The sequence below is a fragment of the Artemia sp. Qi Xiang Cuo genome, chromosome 12, assembly GCF_049724085.1.
Source record: "Artemia sp. Qi Xiang Cuo chromosome 12, ASM4972408v1, whole genome shotgun sequence".
Lineage (NCBI taxonomy): Eukaryota > Metazoa > Arthropoda > Branchiopoda > Anostraca > Artemiidae > Artemia > Artemia sp. Qi Xiang Cuo.
In genome coordinates this window covers 43256289-43275077 of record NC_142805.1, presented here as the reverse complement: position 1 = coordinate 43275077, position 18789 = coordinate 43256289, and the positions used below count along the sequence as shown (strand labels likewise).

Genomic DNA, 18789 nt, shown 5'->3' with positions numbered 1-18789 from the left:
CAAGCAAAATGCCGGAAGCAAGCAGATGCTGAGTAGGAGCTGGATTGTTGGAAATTAGTAGAAATTGGAAAGAATCTTACCCTTAAAGTCCCCTCTTTACCGTGGGGGTATCGTTGGATATACTTGTCAGTTGTAATAGGGACAACTGATGAACCCACTGGTACCAATAGTTGTTGTTTCTTGGTAAAAACCAATGAGATATAATTCAGCACATATCTCTCGAATTTTTAATTGAATCCCAGAAACTTGATCCACCTACTTATTTTAAAAATATTGAAAAAAGTTTGTCTTGAATGCGATTGTATACCCTAAGGTAATAAATCTCACAAATTTAACTATGACTGCCCACCTAAAAATGTTAGGCTGCTTCTTATTTTTGCAGTTAATATCAAGTAAATTCTGTATAAACAACTCATTAGTTCAGATAGTTTAGGCTAGTCCGGGGCATAGCTAAGTCTTTTGTTTAAAGTTTAAGAACGCCTGGAAGCTGTTAAAGATTTCATGATAATTATCCGGGTCAATTTTTGGTCTCCGATAACAAGTGCTTCATTGCACTTGTCTAGAAAGAGGTGGCTTTAGCATATAAATCTAAAAATAAACCTGAGAAATGTTAAAAGTGAAATGAAATGAAAAAGTCAACCTGAAGATGTTACCATACAAAAGAAGGTTTCAGCTCGGCAAATTGTCAGTGAAAAATAGAAAACTAAATATTTTCTGAAAGTTTATTTCATGAATTTGTTATGAGCATGTCATGATATATAAATGGCATAATATCTTAGGCAGAATCTCTGTAAAATGAGTGGAATTTCTCAAAATTTGACTTTACCTGTGTTATTGAACAGCTCGCGAGTATAGAACAACCCGTACAAATAGTAAGCAAAACTTTAAAAGTTGAAATCTTGATTCCAATATATACGCTATATGAAGCTACTTTTCAAATGTTTTAATTTATTAATTTTAAATCTTCATTAAAAGTTATTAGTTTAAGCAAATTCATATGATTTTTTAAGAAGGAAAACCCCCAAAAAGGGATGGTCTTGATAAAAAATTATACCGATTAAATTCACCATATTAGAGAATCCCCTAAAACAGATGTTGTAAGTCCCTGCCTAAAAAATACAAAACTTCGTATTTTTCTCGAGCAAGTTTGTCATGCATGCGTGTTTAGTTGTTTTTTCAGCGGTGATTTTATGAAACAGATGGTCGTAAAATATCCGAAATGCTTCGTTTGAACGAACATTGAGATTTCAAGTGTCATTTATGCGTAACAAAAATAACAAACCACCAATCTTTTTTTTTTTTTTTTTTTTTTTTTTTTTTTTTTGATAAGAAGTAACAATTTTGGTGTGAAGGAAACCAAAATAGCTTCATTTGAGGGTTATTACGGTATTTTCAATGACTGTATATTCTCAGATTGCTTGTCGATTTAGTATTATTGTAAAGGCTGTCTAATTAGCACCTTATTTTAGTGATCGCAATGACGCACTTATTCCTGTTGCATTCATCCCTAGAGATATATGCAGTTTATATAAAATACGCGATTATTATGGGCAATTACTCATAAGCCTTATTTGGCTGAAATGTTTCACTTGATGCTTCATTAATTTATATAAAGTCATTTGCACTTTTGCTATAACTATTAGGGATATGGTTATTGGATCTATCTTCGAGTGAGGGACGGGTAGTCTTAAGCCTCAAAAGTACATTTTGGTCACTTTTTTTCTAACGCCCAGTGAGAGATCTTTCAGATAAATATAATAGAGACAACAGAGCCATTCTCCAAATATCTCTTCATTCTGAGCAATATTTTTGGGCTAAGCTTGAAATATGACTGTTGCAGGGTGAGAGTTCCCTTATTGCAGAAATTCAGCATATTGTGGGATGGGTGAGGTCCCAAAAATAAAAAAATTTCAACATAGCCCCCTTCAAAAAGATGACAATGGTGACCCTAAATTTATTTTTTTTATATTTCAGGTCTATCTTCATAAGAAATGTTTTAACCGGTGCTCTTTGTGATTATTTTCAAAGCAAAGTTGTACTAAATCCGAGCATAAATTTAAAAAACTTTGGTTAAAGCGGATGACAGCCTGCCTTACATTTAAGAAAGTCCTGGATCAAACAGTCGGTGGTAACGAAGCTCAGTAAAGAGTAACCCATTTCAGTAGAAACAATAAATTTAAAAAGCAAATATTGATTACAACCTTATGTCCCAAAGCAATCTAGTTTCTATGATATTTCGAAAAAATAAAGATTTGTCAAGTTTAAAGTTGCGCATTAAAAATTATTACAACTGCTGCTACTACTACTAACAACTCACTGCAACAACAAGCCACTTAAGGCCACCACGGCTAGCACGATTTTACTCCGTCCCAATCTATTAAAAGCCTCACTCTTTACACGCTCCCTAGAAGATTAAATTTCCCTTAAATTGTTCTTTATGACCTCCTTTTACTCCATTTGGGGACGACCTGCTTTTCCTTTGGTCTAAATGGTTGGCTGAAAAGGTCGAGCTTTTGAAATCTTTATTCTTCAATGCGCAGAACGTGTCCAAGCCAGGTTTTGTATGCCGATTCAAGAATTGTAATTGTTTCTCAGGTTAAACTCAAATATAATTTTCTATCACAAAAAAAAGTTAGGGGATTTTAGAAAAAGAGCCTCCAACCCCTTTTAAATGGTGTCTCAAATACCACTGATATTGCTGTGGCCAAAAACCCTTGACTGGAGGTTTACACCCCCTCAACAAACACAATGTATTTCTATTAGATTACCTTGTGCATACAGTGAACTTAGTTTCTAACATATAATTCGCCTTTTTATTGGTCTGTTTTATGCTTTCAGTATAGCACTAGTTGTTGTTACATGTAAGTATACGGCATGGATTGAGGGGTAATAATTTATGTTGTTTTAAGTTCACTCTTTACTTTCATCACAAACACATTGTTTTTTTCTATTAATCTGTCAAGCAAAAAAAGATGGAAGATAGTATTTGGAAGAGCAAAATCTTAGCATCTTTTTGATTGCCTGGAAAGTAAGTTTAGACAAGGTTTAAGTACTGAAATCACTAACAGAAAATAAAAAGGAATTACACACAATAACAGTGTGCATCCAAATTGTATCTGTTTCTGTCCAATTTATATGGCTGCTGTCTAGAGAAACAACCCAATATAGACCCAGCCTACACAGTACTATGGTCACACCTGGTAATAAAACTGATAAAAAAGTTTAATTTTTTTATATTCCACCTCTTGCTGTTCTTTTGCTTTCCTTTTAGCAAGAGCTACCATCAATTTTGCTCTTTGCATTTTTGCAGTCTTTACTTAAACAATAGTAATAGTAATTTATTAACACACACAAGGACAATACATTTTACTCACTACCGACCCAAGAACCTGGGGTCAGGTTGTCCTAAGGGTAGGCATATATCAAAATTTCATATTCACAACAGAAATATACAACCTAGGCCTAAAAAAAAATAAAATAAAAGAAAAAATCATTCCCCTTCGCACGCAGTTCCTACCACCAAACACAAAATCACCATACTTGTCCTCCAGGTACATAAAAAAAAAAAACATTAAAAAAAAAAAAAAAAAAAAAAAAAAATTTAAAAATCATATTTCTCATATAACATTCCTTTTATTTTATTTTTAAATTCCTTCAGATCCCCTATTTCTCTTAACTCTTTATTAACCCCATTCCACAACTTTAATCCCCTATAAATAGGCGAGAATGTCGACCTGGCAGACACCACGAGCGGGGCATGTAAATTTTCCCTTTGGCGAGTTTCATGATCATGAATCGAAGATCTAGCTTTTAGCATTCCTGAAAAGCAAGACGGTAATAATTCATTATTATATTTGAACATAAATTGAAGGCTATAAAAATCTCTAAGGCCTGCAGCAGGTAATACTTTTACATCAATATAGGTAGCTCTAACGGATACAAGATTTGATTTACCAGTCAACACACGGATTCCATTATTTTGGATCACTCGAACTCGATTAGTAATTGATGGAAACGTACTCAGCCAAATAGATGAGCAATACAATATATGTGGATGTATAATAGAAAAATACAAAGTGCGAAGAACAGAAGGGGGTAATACATGTTTCAATTTACGCAGTATTCCCAGATTACGGCACAGGATTCCTGACACCTTTTCAACATGTTTCCTAAAAGATAGTGTTTCATCTAGCATAATACCCAAATATCTAACACACTGATCACGCTTAACTTTACCTTCCAGGTAACTCACTTCTTGGATCCATGGGTAGTAATTAGATGTACGCGAAAATATTACAAAACTGCTCTTTGATGGGTTTACTTTTATTTTATTAACTCTTAGCCAGCTAGACACTTGATCTAAACACTGTGTCATTAATTCAACTAAAAGGCGTTCTGTTTTTGCAATGCAAATCAATGAAGTATCATCGGCAAATAGAGGTACTGTAACGTCACTGTCACTGTGAAACATGTCGCTCATTTTAGTTTTCGCATCCTTCAGGGACAGTACAAGATCATTTACAAATATCAAAAATAGCAAGGGGCCAAGAACGGACCCTTGTGGCACACCACATTTCATATCTACAACGGAAGAAGTAGATCCATTTATTCGCACATACTGCTGCCTATTAGACAAAAAACTACGTAGGAAATCAAGAGCAGGCCCTCTAATCCCATAAAATTCACATTTTTCAAGCAATATACCATGGTCTACAGTGTCGAAAGCTTTTATAATGTCCAAAAAGATGGTAGACACTTTAAAACCAAGGTCCAGGGCAGTGTTCACAACACCACAGAGATAAGCCACAGCTTGTTCGGTCGTGCGTCCATTTCTGAATCCAAACTGGGTGGATGTTAGTATTGAATGGCACTCTAAATAATGGTACAACCTCCGGGAAAAGCACTTTTCCACAAGTCTTGACATGACCGGTAAAACGGAAATCGGGCGATAGTTACTTACCTCACTGTGATCACCCCCTTATGAACCGGTGTAATTCGTGCCAACTTGAAACAAGATGGAAATACTCCCTGTTTAAAACAAAGATTTATTAGGTTAACTAATACATGCGATATAGCTGGCCACAGATATTTAATTATCCGTAGAGACAAAATGTCACTACCAGCTGCACTATTTTTCATGTCGAAAATTATTTCTTTTACTTCACTCTCGGTCACCGGTTTCAGGTAAACTGAAAATTCTGTTTCGCTATTTCCAAGGTAATGTTGGAAAGGGCGGTCGCCATCCACTATTCTTACTCCCTCAGCCACATTATGTCCAACTGTAGCGAAGTGGTCAACAAATTCTTGGGCTATATCAGACGGGTCACATAATTCTGCACCTACTCGACCAATAATCTGATCCGGGGCGACTGTGTGGGGAGGATTTATGAGCTGTTTAATTATCCGCCATGTTTTATTGGGGTTTCCAGCTGCATCACCAAACTTTTTCTTATAATGAGCTTCCTTTGCTTTTCGCAAAAGTCTAATGAAGTGATGATGCTCATTGTACGGTGCTGCTGGTGGTTTTTCGCTAATAAACTGTAATTTGCCAGATACTAGTAGGCGTAAATGTCGATTTCTAGTATGTACATACTAGGTATTACACGAAAACTAAGCAGAGGTCCTGTGTAGATACTAGGTAAGATCAACGAAACTAAACATCGGAGGATAATTTCGTTTGCACCATTGGATTCCCCCTAGTCTAATTAAGTGGGATCCACTCTTAACCAAAATTCGATTTTTTCGTAGATACTAGGTTTTGTCAGAGGACAGCCGATGTGGGCATAGTATGTTTCGATTTATTTCAATGCAGTAACAGTATTGTCCAAAATGTTTACTTTAATATCCTTAGGTTTATTAGCAGTAGTAGTAGCACCAGTAGTAGCAGTAGAGTTAGTAGTAGTAGTCTAAGCTTCAGTAGCAGTAGTAGTAGTAGCAGTAATAATAACAGTAGCAGTAGTAGTAGTTGTAATAGTAAAAGCAATAGTATTTTGATGCAAATATTGTCTTTTGGTTAGTTCAACATCCCCCATAACAAGCGTTGTAACTTTTAATTTCACACATGAAACGTTTCTAAGATATTGCTGATATGCCCTTTTGACAACCTGCATACGGATGGCAGGTTGTCATCCGTACAACAGAAATTTTCAGAAATATTCTCTGAAAATTTCACCTTCATACCTTTAGGTATAGTTGTAATAGTAGTCACAGCTGCAGTAGTATTACTACTCAACTTCATACAATTATTCATTGCTATGACATTGTTGATTCTCTCTTTTGATAACTGACACTCCCTTCATATTCCCTGACAGACACACCTTAATGCCCTTCGTATTTTGGGAAAGTAGAAGTCAAACTTGCATACCTTTTCTAAACAACATATACTATATGTAAGCAATAAACAAATTGCGTAACTTACAGCCCTTGCCCTGAGGCCTCGGAGGGGGGGGGGGGGGTAGTGGACATCCCCAAACGCATAATTACTAAAACTTTCAACAATACTGAAAAAAAATTAAAGTCTCAAAACTTTGTTTGGATGTTTGTTTTGGGAAATGATGGGCGTGGGGGGGGGGGTGCTCTCAAATCACTTTGACTCTTAAAAGGGAACTAGAACTTCTGATTTGAACAAAATTTGAAATCTCTAAAGCTTATAAAGCCACCCCCTCCAAAAAAGCCATAAATGCCCCAAGGATAAACCGTTAAATCCGTGCTCCTAGGCTCTGAGAGTTTTTACCAACTCCAAAAGCCTTGTTATATAATTTTTGGACTATTTTGAATAAAAGGACTATCTACAAAAAATACTAAATTCATCTCGGGAAATCACGACGTGCGTTTTTGTGTAGGGAGGGGGGGAGTGGCGCTGTGATCACTTTGACTCTTAAAAAGGGCACTAGAACTTCTGATTAACAACCCAATAAGTCCCCTCTAAAGAATATACGACCACCCTTTCTATAAGAACCTTATATTTCCCTAGGGTGTAATTTACAACCCTTGCCCAGAGAGCGGTAGGGGGGGGGGTATCTTCCCCACAGATATAATTGCCGGACCCTTCATCTGCGATGAACAAAATTGCTATATCCAAATTTTGATTGGAGGTGTTAAGGGAAATAAGCGTGGAGGGGGGGGCTGTTTGCTCTCAAATAACTTTGACTCTTAAAAAGGGCACTATAACTTTCAATTTCAAATGAGGACAGGCTCATTAGGTTGGAAACTGGAAGTTCTAGTTCTCTTTTAAGAGTCAAAAAGGATGGGGGGCATTTATACCCCCTCCCCTCCCCGACAACCCCTCAATTCACCAAAGGCATCCGATTGAAATTATGAGGTTGCGATTTTGTTCAAGATACTCCAAAGAGCATATAATAATGCCTCTAAGATTGACACAACCCCCAGCGCCCTGGGGATAGGGTTGTAAGTTACGCCATGAGGGCATATAAGGTCTTTTTATGGAATGGGCGGTCGTACAAACTTCAGATGGGGCTCATTTGATTTGCCTGAAAATGACTGTTCTAAAATTTCTATTGGATGTACTTCGGGAAAACACGACGTGTGGGGGGGGGAGTAGGAGCCCTCTGATTACTTTGACTTTTAAAAAGGGAACTATAAATTCTGATTACCAATTCAATGAGTGCCCTTCAAAGTATGCACGACCACCCTTTCTATTAAAACCTTATTTGCCTCAGGGTATAACTTACAACCCTTACCCTGAGAGCTTGGGGGTGTCTTCCTCACAGACATAATTACCGCATTCTTCAACCTCAATGAACAAAATTGCTGTCTCCAAATTTTGATTTGATGTCTTTGGGGAAATGATGAGTTTCGGGGCGGGGGCTGCTTGCTCTTAAATCACTTTTGACTCCACAGACATAATTGCTGGACCCTTCATCTGCGATGAACAAAATTGCTATATCCAAATTTTGATTGGAGGTGTTAAGGGAAATAAGCGTGGAGGGGTGGGGCTGTTTGCTCTCAAATAACTTTGACTCTTAAAAAGGGCACTATAACTTTCAATTTCAAATCAAATGAGCCCCATCTGAAGTTTATACGACCGCCCGTGCCATAAAAACCTTATCTGCCCTCATGGCGTAACTTACAACCCTATCCCCAGGGCGCTGGGGGTTGTGTCAATCTTAGAGGCATTATTATATGCTCTTTGGAGTATCTTGAACAAAATCGCTATCTCATAATTTCAATCGGATGCCTTTGGTGAAATGAGGGGTTGTCGGGGAGGGGAGGGGGGATAAATGCCCTCCATCACTTTTGACTCTTAAAAGAGAACTAGAACTTCCAGTTTTTAACCCAATGAGCCTCTTCTAAAGTAAAACAACCGTCCCTTCTATAAAAACATTAAATGCCCCCGCGGCATAACTTACAACCCTCGCCTCTGGTGGTTTGTATCAACCCAAAAGCCTTGTTATATTATCTTTGGGCTATTTTGAATAAAATGACTGTCCTAAAATTTCTTTTGAATGCACTTCGGGAAAACACGACGTTTGTGTGTGTGGGGGGGGGGGAGGAGGTAGCAGCCCTCTGATTACTTTGACTTTTAAAAAGGGCACTATAAATTCTGATTACCAATCCAATAAGTGCCCTCCGAAGTATGTACGACCACCCTTTCTATTAAAACCTTATATGCCCCAGGGTATAACTTACAACTCTTACCCTGAGAGCTTGGGGGGTGTCTTCCTCACAGACATAATTTCTGGACTCTTCAACCTCAACGAACAAAATTTCTATCTCCAAATTTTTATGGGATGTCTTTGGGGAAATGATTAGTGTCGGGGGGGGGGGCTGGTTGCTTTCAAATCACTTTTGAATCTTAAAAGGGACACTATTACTTCCAATTTCAAATAAAATGAGCCCCATCTAAAGTGTATACGTCCACCCATTATATAAAAACCTTGTATGGCCCAAGGGCATGACTTACAACCCTATCCCCAAGGCACCGGCGGTTGTGTCAACCCTAGAGGTATTTTTATATTTTCTTTGGAATATTTTGAGCAAAATCGCTATCTCACAATTTCAATCAGATTCGTTTGGTGAAAAGAGGGGTAGTCGAGGGCGGCTAGCTACCTTCCTTCACTTTTTGACTCTTAAAAGGGAAGTAGAACTTCCAATTTTCAACCAAATGAGCCTCCTCTCATGTTTATACAACCATCCCTTCCATACAAATCGTAAATGCCATCGGAGAATAGCTTACGACTCTAGCCCCTAGGCTCTGGGGGTTTGTTTCAACACCAAAAGTCTTATTATATAATATTTAGACTATATCGAATAAACTGGCCGTCTCACAATTTCTAAATTCACAATTGACATTTAAAAAGGGCACTTCTAAAAGGGAGTTTCTGATTACCAATCTAATGAGATTCTTCTGATGTTTATATGACCACGCTTTATATAAAAACTTTATATCTCCCCAGGGCCTAACATACAACCCTCCCCTGAGGGCTATGGGGGGTTGTCATCCTCAAAGACATAATTTCCGGACCTTTCAACTACGTCGAACAGAATGGCTATCTCAAAATTTTGATCAGAAGTGTTTGGGTAAATGATGTGGGGGGAAGGTTATTTTCCCTCTCGTATTTTTATAACCCCGGGGCATAACTGACAAATGTTGTCCCTTGGCTCTGGCGGTTTGTTTCAACCCCAAAGCCTTGTTATATGACATTTTGACTATTTTAAATAAAATGGCTATCTCATAATTTCTGGATTCACAATTGACTCTTAAAAAGGGCTCTTCTGAAAGGGAGCTTCTAATTACCAATCTAATGAGCCCCCTCTGAAGTTTATATGACCGTGCTTTCTATAAAAACTTTATATCCCCCTAGGGCCCAACTTACAACCCTTGCCCTGAGGGCTGTGTCATCCTCAAAGACATAATTTCCGAAGCTTTCAACTACGTTGAACAAAATGGCTATCTCAAAATTTGGATTGGAAGTGTTTGGGGAAATGATGGGCGGGGGGGGCATTTGCCCTCCGATCACTTTCGACTGTTAAAAAGGGCGCTAGTCCCCTCAATTTCCAATCATATGAGTCCTTTTTGAAATTTCTACGACAACGCTTTAAAAAAAGATCTTATATGCCCCCGGAGCATAACTTACAACCCTTACCCTGAGGGCCGGGGGGTTGTCATCCTCAAAGACATAATTTTTGGATGTTTCAACTACGTTGAACAAAATGGGCATCTCAAAATTTTTTATCGGAAGTGTATTGAGATATGATTGGCGTGGGGGGGGGGACATTTGCCCTCTGATCACTTTCGACCATTAAAAAGGGCACTAGCCCTCTCAGTTTCCAATTGAAAAACCCTTTTTAAAGTTTCTACGACAACTCCTTCTATATGAAGTGCCCTGGTCTAAAACAAAAAAAAAATAATAATACATTGTGCCAACATAGTTCTTTACTTAGGCGGTGCTATTGCGCTGCCTATGATTAAAAATAAAGAACGGCATTAAACCTTAATATAAATAGAAGCTATCTTAAATTTTAAGGTGGATTACCAGCCGGCTATATTTGTTGCCCTTTAGAATGCTTTCAATAAAGTACTAGTCAAAATTTAGTGTAAAGAGGAAACAGAAAAAATTTATGCCTAAATACAGCTTCTAGTATCAAAACTAGCAATTTTGGAAGCAATCCGTTTAGTTTGTGGAAACATTGAGATTGACGAATCAATTATCAACTGGTCTTCAATCAGTGCTTCCACTTTGTTCCTACCAGATTTCCGATCGGTCAGTTTAAAAAGTCTGAAAATTCCGACACCCGACCACAGAAAATCTGACTTTTTTCCGACACCACACTGGTCTAAAATCCAACAAATTTCTGACTCCAACCGAAAAATCTGACAATATTCTGTCGCATTGGAATCTTTTTCTTTTCACAGGACAAGATTTTACACCGTCTGTCCTACAGCTTCTCCTCCCTCAATGGTTTCATGCCAAACTTGCCCTGCATAATTGAGGTAAGGGTGACACTTTAGAACGTGTTTCAATGATCTGTTTTAACATCTTTTAAAGTTGAAAAGCACCGCTCTACAACAACGTTTGAAAATGGCAAGGCCAGGAGGTATCGGAAAATGCTGATTATGTTAAAGAACCTCTTAGGAAAATTTGGTGTTTTCATAGAAGTCAAGTGATGCTAGAAATCACAGACATCTGTCTCATATGCAAGATCGAAAAGCAGTAAACTCTGTCATCCCTCTACTATCTTTCTTCCATCCCATGACAGTGCACTATATCTCTGTAGAACCTTTTGCAGAAGACCAATTGTACCTATGTCTAAAGCTTTCGTAGGGTTAAGGATATCACACGGATCTCATAACGTAAACAGTTCGTTCTCAAACTTAAAAGTTCATCCTCAAACGAGAATTGCTGCTTGATTTGCTTCACCGCCTTCACATATAACTTACGAGCAAATTTATAGATGACTTTCACTTCACGTTCATCTGCTTTTGTACTCGGATTTGACTGCAAGGTTGAAGAGACTTATGAGCGGACATCCCCAAGTACACATCTTCAGCTGGAAGGTATTCACTTGTTTTGTCAGGGTCGCGACTCAATGGCGAGATTGATCTAATGTAGCTAGTCTTCAAGAAATTTATGGGCAGATTTCTTAGAAGTATCTCCACCTTTAATTTTGTGAAACATTGGAAGGTTTTTCATATTGGAAAAGAAGATTAAAATCTGTAAACAGCTCCAGTATATAGAGTTGGAGCTCAAGTAGAATCAGAAGAATTGGATTTTTTTCAGGGCTTGCGATGCCCTGTCATTTGTGTAAGTTGGATGCTCAGCTGCTACTCCCTGAAAGTAGCTACTAAGCACATCCCAATTGTGCAATAGTCGCTCAAGGCACATCTGAAGAGACAGCCAACGTTTTTTACCTAAGGCAAGCACATTCAGGATTTGGGTGTCTGTAAACTTCAGTTGCAATTGGAACTCAGAGCGTCATTTGGCACTCATGATGAAGGGATTATATGCTGTGCGACACAGATCTTCCAATTTCTTTGGCAACTGTTTGCAAGCATAAGAAGAAACTGAATGAATAAAATTACTGCTGCACTAGACACATATCACATATGAAAACTTGTCTTTGATTCTGCTGACAACCGAGTTATTACACCCAAACATAGTATAACACGTTTCCGCAAAGAATCCAACCCAGTTCTCTGCAGGTATATTTTTATCTTAAAGAACATCGCAAATAAGGTTGAAAATGGTTTCCGCTTTTCTATCACAACGCTCAATCGTATCAAGGAGGTCTACTTGTATTTCAAACTCCTTATTGCAAAACAAAATTACCACAAATTTCCAAAAGTTTCGCCTTGCTTAAACTAGTGATAGGTTGTTTTGTTTTGCTTTTTAAAAACTAAGAGAACGGTTCACCTATTTCGCTAGTTTGAAAATCCTTCTCCAGTAAAAAAAAAAGAATATCTGGAACAATTAAAAATCCGACAAATATCCGTTTTTTACTAAAAATCCGACAAAATTCCGACGTCTGACACAATTATTTTTTTTCTTACAAACGGGCCGAAGATCCGACAATGTCAGAAAAGTCCGACATAGTGGAAGCACTGTCTTCAATACATTTGAACGGAATGTGTTGTTTAAAGGGAGAAGTGTCGATACAAATTTACTGAATCGTCTCAGTATTTTTTTTTTTTTTCTCGATGTGTAATCATAAAAGAGAAATGTTTGAAGTATTTGTAATTTTCAGTAAAGCGCAATTGACACTCTGGCCTCGAGGGTTTAGAGATGGGGTGGCTGCCCTTTTTATGTGTGGTAGTTTCTGTTAGTTTTAACTTTGATTTAATATTTATTTTAATTTTTGCTCGTTTTAAGTTCCGTTTATTCGTTCATACTAATTTCTGTTCTTTTTTGGTTTGAGCTATTATATGACTTTATATCTCCTCTTTTTATCTAATACGGGTCTTTCCTTATCTTTAAAAAAAAATGTTCTTATAAAATCATTTTTTTAAACTGATTTCTGTTCCTTTCTTAATTATCATAGTTTTATTGTTGGTTAATTGTAGAAATATTTCTAGTCTTTTTCAGTTTTTCTGCTTCAGAGCTGAAATATACGATTTTAATTTTAAATTTTGGGGTCCCTTGGGGATGTCTACATGCAATGAAATTTTCAAGTGGATCAGCGGAAAATAATCAAATTTTTTCTTACAAAATTTTTACATAAAGGTTCACTTGGTTCATTTTATTTTGCCTGAAAGTTTCTTGCTTTAACTCTTTTGAGTGTCATTTTTTCAAAATATTTTGTCTCAAAGTTTGGGCCTCTTTCAGATGACATTAATTATTTTCAATAGTTTTCTAAAAATAGCCATGGCTTGATGTATGCCCGCAACTACTTGATTTTAATTCAAGCCGTTTTTATACAATCGTAAAAAGGGCTTATCCCAGATTTGCCTTTCGTTCACTCGGACTATCTGTCTTGGCTCTTCCTACAAATAGCCAAGACAGATAGTCCGACTGAGTGAGAGGCAAATCTGGGATAAGCCCTTTTTAGGATTGTATAAAAATGATGTCATTGAATTAAAATCAAGTAGTTGGGGGCATACATCAAGCCATGGCTATTAGTAGGAAAGCCAAGACAGATAGTCCGAGTGAGTGAGAGGCAAATCTGGGATAAGCCCTTTTTAGGATTGTATAAAAATGATGTCATTTCATTTGTTGATAGGTAAGTCTATCTATCATCTGTCCATACGTCTTTCCTAGGGCAGGACTAAAGTAGATAGTCAAAGAATTAACAGATGAAAGATTGGATTAATTTTGGGTTGACGCGTGACGGACAATGTCCATTGGACTTGTGTGCAAAATCTGGGATTGAATTTGCTTGGGCTCAGAGGTGGCGAACAAGGTAAACCGAAGCCTAAGGCATAAGGCTTGGCCCCTTGTAGTCTGAAGGTGGAATACCGTGTCATAGGATTGACACATGACCCAAGCCCCCTGGACTCGCAGGCGAACCGAATAGTTTTCCAAGTGTTTGGTCAAATTGCAGGGATAAATGGCGGGAGTAAGTATGACTCTCTTATTGGACCAATACTTGTGTGTTATGTTTTCGAATGGCACGCCCGCCTAGAGTCTCAGGCAGGTTGAGCAAGAATTTAAAATTGACATAAGACCATTAGACTGCCTAGAATGAGGGGGCAAATAAAGCACGCCCGACTATGGTCTCAGGCAGGATGACTGAGAATTTAGAATTGACACAGGACCAATAGTTTGTGTGGAATGACAGGCAAACAAGCGTTTAAAGCCTAATGGTGAGGGCCCAAACTACCTAGAGTGTCAGGCAGGCAAGTGACTCAATTTGTAAACTCAGACATTTGCACTAGCAAACACTTAATCCAACACTAGTTTACTAACAACATTAGTTCAAAATTAGTTGGAAATGCAAGGAAAATAAGCTACCAAAGCCTAACAGAATCTGTCTGCCTAAAGTGATGGGCGAGTGAGCCCATTTGTAAGATAAGACAGTTGCGCTAACAAAAAATTAATTAAATATTTGTTGACCAATATTTAGTTGACTGTCTGTGTTTGTGTCTTGGGTTTGACTGTCTAGGCTTGTCACAAGCTCAGGCAGTTTTGCTAACAAAAATGTTCAGATAGTCAATAAATGGTATTACCCCAGAAAAGGCAGCGCCGGAAATGTCCAAATTGTGCTTAATAATTAATTAAGAATTTGCAACCGGAACTTCTAATGATAATCCAGACCTTATATGAGGGGGTCACTATAGAAAAAAATAGTGAAACATGAAATTTGCTCAGAATGCCGGACTATACAGGGCTGAGGCAACGAATAGATACTATTTGGAAAGTGATTGGAGATGGGGAGGGGGAATAAAAGAAAATGTTTGTAATACAATTCGTTTTCAGTAAAGCGTCATGACGCAGTAGGTTTTAGACTTTTACAGTGAGAGAAGGAGGCGATACAAATATTTTATTTTGTACTTAATATCGAAAATAAAAATTAAAATTACAGTAAAATTTTGAACTTATGAGCTTTCAGCAATTAATATCATTATACGTCAAATATTCAGTTTAATTTATCAGTTCTTTCTAAAATTGTTCAAGATCCCAAAAATTGTCCCCTTCCTTAACTGTAAAAACCTAAAGCCTACTGTGGCTTTAGTGCTTCACTGTAAATCGTTCATGTTACAGATATTTTCTTTTCTTTTCCAATCATTACAGCATTAAATATGAAAATAAAATTACAATTAAATAAGATCTTTGAACTGGTGGATTTTTCACCAAATAATGCAAACATATATCAAATGTTCATTTGATTTTGTTTACACTTTCTAAGACTGTTCAAGACGCGTATAGTTTTTAGTAAAGCGCCAATGACGCAGTAGGTTTTAGACTTTTACAGTGAGAGAAGGAGGCGATACCCAAACACTTGTTTGTAGTGATTTTTGGTGGTTTCAAGCTTGATTTGCATATTCAATTTAAGTTTCACTCGTTTTAAGATTTATCTATTCATTTGCATTAGAATCTATTGTATGTATGTTTGCATTGATTCCTTATTTAATTCCTGTTCGTTTTGAGTTTCATTTATATTTCAATAGCAAAATATTTTTTTTTTCGTTTTAAACTTGATTTGCATATTCAATTTAAGCATTACTCGCTTTAAGATTTATTTATATTATTACTTGTTGTATGTTTTTGGCTATTATTGCTTATTTAATTTCTTTTCGTTTTGGTTTCATTTATTCTTTATTAGTCATTTCTGGTCGTTTTGAGTTTGAATTTTAACAAGTATTTGTATCTGCTGATCATGAGTTTAAAATGGCCTTTACTTTTCTTTGAAAAACTATTTTTTGGGAAAGGCTTTTTTAAGTTAATAATGAAAAAAAAACATATATACTTCGGGTGTAACCAAGCATGCTAGCAGCTATATATGTTCTACTATTCCTTAGGTTCTTTGCCCCATGTGTCGACTAACCATAGATCTGCAAGAAGAAGATTTAGCTAACGCACAGTCTCCGGTGGAGTATTCTCAAGCACCCGAATCTTATGTGAGCTCTGAAGATATTTCAAACATACAAAAGGGTTTTCAAAGTCTTTATTTGAAGCAAAAGATGAAAGGCGCCATTATTGACCCAACTGAGGAATCACCAGTTCTTGTCTTAAACTCTGAAGTAAGGTCTCTTTTATTTTGATTTGTTGGAAATCTTTATTTCTACTAATTGTTTTTAAAAGGGGAAAAAAAACTAGAAATAAAAGAAATGACTTATCCAAATTAGATACTATTCTGACTGGCACTAGGTGACGCAGTTTTCCTCAAACAACGAATTAGTCGCCAAAACAAAGTTCGAATTTATAACGCCACAGTCTGAAGAATAATCATGCTATATTCTTCTGAGACCTGGTCGATAACTCAGACACAGCTACGAAAAGTCAATGCCGTTCAAACAAGATACCTGCGTCGAATAGAATGCTTCAAATGGTATGACAAAGTCCGCAACTCTGAGATTCTGACGACTTTCAACCTGGCAAATCTAATCAAGCAGAAGCCCGTTCCCTGAGGTGGTACGGCCACCTACTCAGCCTCCCGCCAAGCCCCCCGGCAAGGATCATAACGGATTTCAACCTCTCGGAAAATGGCTTGCCAAGTCCTAGAGGAAGACCGCGCACCAGCTGGGCTGGTGTAATGAACCAACGACTCCTCGGCCGCAATATCAATGCAAACGAGGCCCAAGCCCGGTACAAAACCACCTAGAGAAGATTGACAGCATTGTCAACTAGTTTCCTCTACGCAGGCGACCCTGCTGAGCAAGAGCGTTAAGTCAAGCAAGTCCCTAGGGGATGATTTTCCTATCAGAGAAGTCACGTTTGAGGACGGGGAGCAAAGTGGCTGGTCATAAAAAAAAATGACATGGTAAGGTTACGGTTGTAAGACCCTCAATTTTACCACCTTTCTGCCTAATTTACTGATGTTTTGCCAATGTAAGGAAATTTCGATTTTGTTTGTTAAACCGAGAGGTAAAAACGATTGATCAGTGATCCAGATCGACCCCCCCCCCCAAAAAAAAAAAAAACAGCTCGTGATGCTGCTATGCTCTGTGTTACAGCTATATCATCTGAAGGTTGAAATATTTTGAAACACCTGTTAATTCCTATGAAAATACACACTGGGTAGTTAGGGTTCTAACATAAGTCTTACGCCCCACAAGAGAATGAGGAGATTCTTAATGGGACCGATCCAAGAACAATTAAAGTATGTTTAGTGTCTTTCAACCTTCCTCTAGATTGGCAGGCCCTCATTTTGTGAATCACAAGGGCTGTAAATCCCCACAGGGGACCGTCCGCATATTGGTTTCCTAAAATCTTGATTGCTACAATCTAATCATATATGATTTTATATTGCATTCAAACACGTATGAAAATCTTAGGAAATAATCTAGTGCTATATTTCAAGCAGTGCATTGAGAATGCACAGAGAAAAAATTGTGTTTGTTATGTAAAAAATGCATTCTATTGAAAGTGATGCTACCTTCCATCGACTTATTAACAAAAAAGCAATATAATTTCAATAAAAATTCAAAAAGTGTTAACAGAGTCATCGGTGAGTGAATCCTACTAATACTAACAACTCACGGTAGCACCAAGCCGCCTGAGGTCAACACAGCTACGCACGCTCCTCCTCCGCCCCAATCTATTCAAAGCCTCCCTTTTTACACCCGCCCACGAAGTTCCCATTTCATTTAAATCTTTCTTTATGACGTCCTTCCAATCCAGACGGGGACGACCTGCTTTTCGTTTAGCCCTAGACGGTTGGCCGAAAAGAACAATCTTCGGCAATCTGTCATCCTTCATCCGCACAATGTGCCCTAACCACCTCAACCTTTCTTTCATTATAGCCCTAGAGAGCGGTATTGCCCCACTTTTTTCGTATTGTCTATTGTTTGAAATACGGTCAGTCATCCGGGTACCCAGAACAATCCTTAAGCAATTTCTCTGGAAAACATCTAGCAAATCTTCATCCGCTTTTCTGAGCGTCCATGCTTCAGAGCCATATTTGACCACTGTCATCACTGTAGCTTCTAATATTCTAATCTTGGTTTGCAGGCTTATCTTCCTATTCTTCCAAACTTTTTTTAACTGTGAAAAAACACCCTGGGCCTTGGATATTTGACGTTTAATCTATTCACCGCTCCCACCGTCTTTACTAATAACACTACCAAGGTAAGTGAAGCTGTCCACCAGGTAAATCTTTTCATTACCCAACGTCACCTTTTCATCTTCACTTATTCCTAGCCTTAGTGACTTAGTATTCTTAACATTAATTTTCAAACCAATTCTAGCACTCTGAACCCGCAAAACCTCTGAAACTTCATTCATTTTGCTCACACTTTCATCTAGGATGCTTAAATCATCAGCATAATCTAAGTCCAGGAGATTTTTTCCTCCACATTTGATTCTGTGGTCTCCCATTGCCTTTCCTGTGCTCCTTAAAACAAAATCCCTCAAAATAATCAGAGGTAACGCTGTAGCGTTGCCTATAGTAAAGACCATACGGCTCCAATGTTTTATTATTTATTATTATTATTATTATTTTTCCAGAGGCACTTCATATGGAAGGGGTCGTCGTAGGAACTTCAAAGCCCTGGGGATCATTCGATTGGAAATCGAGAGTTCTAGTGCCCTTTTTAATAGTCGAAAGCGATTGGAGGGCAACTAGCCCCCCCACGCCCATCATATCCCCAAACATATCCAATCAAAATTTTGAGTTAGCCATTTTGTTCAGCGTAGTTGATTTTCTGATAGAAAATATGTTTTTGAAGAGGAT

General features: G+C 37.6%; 1 protein-coding gene across 2 annotated transcripts in view; it reads left to right on the top strand.

Moving 5' to 3' along the window:
* Positions 1-18789, top strand: part of LOC148946152 (E3 ubiquitin-protein ligase RNF25) — a 58061-nt gene that overhangs the window by 19391 nt on the left and 19881 nt on the right. For both annotated transcript variants that reach the window (XM_089098213.1, XM_089098212.1), the window contains exon 5: positions 15917-16138. In XM_089098213.1, the coding sequence (XP_088954339.1) occupies positions 15917-16138 (222 nt within the window). The remainder of the gene's footprint in view (positions 1-15916; positions 16139-18789) is intronic.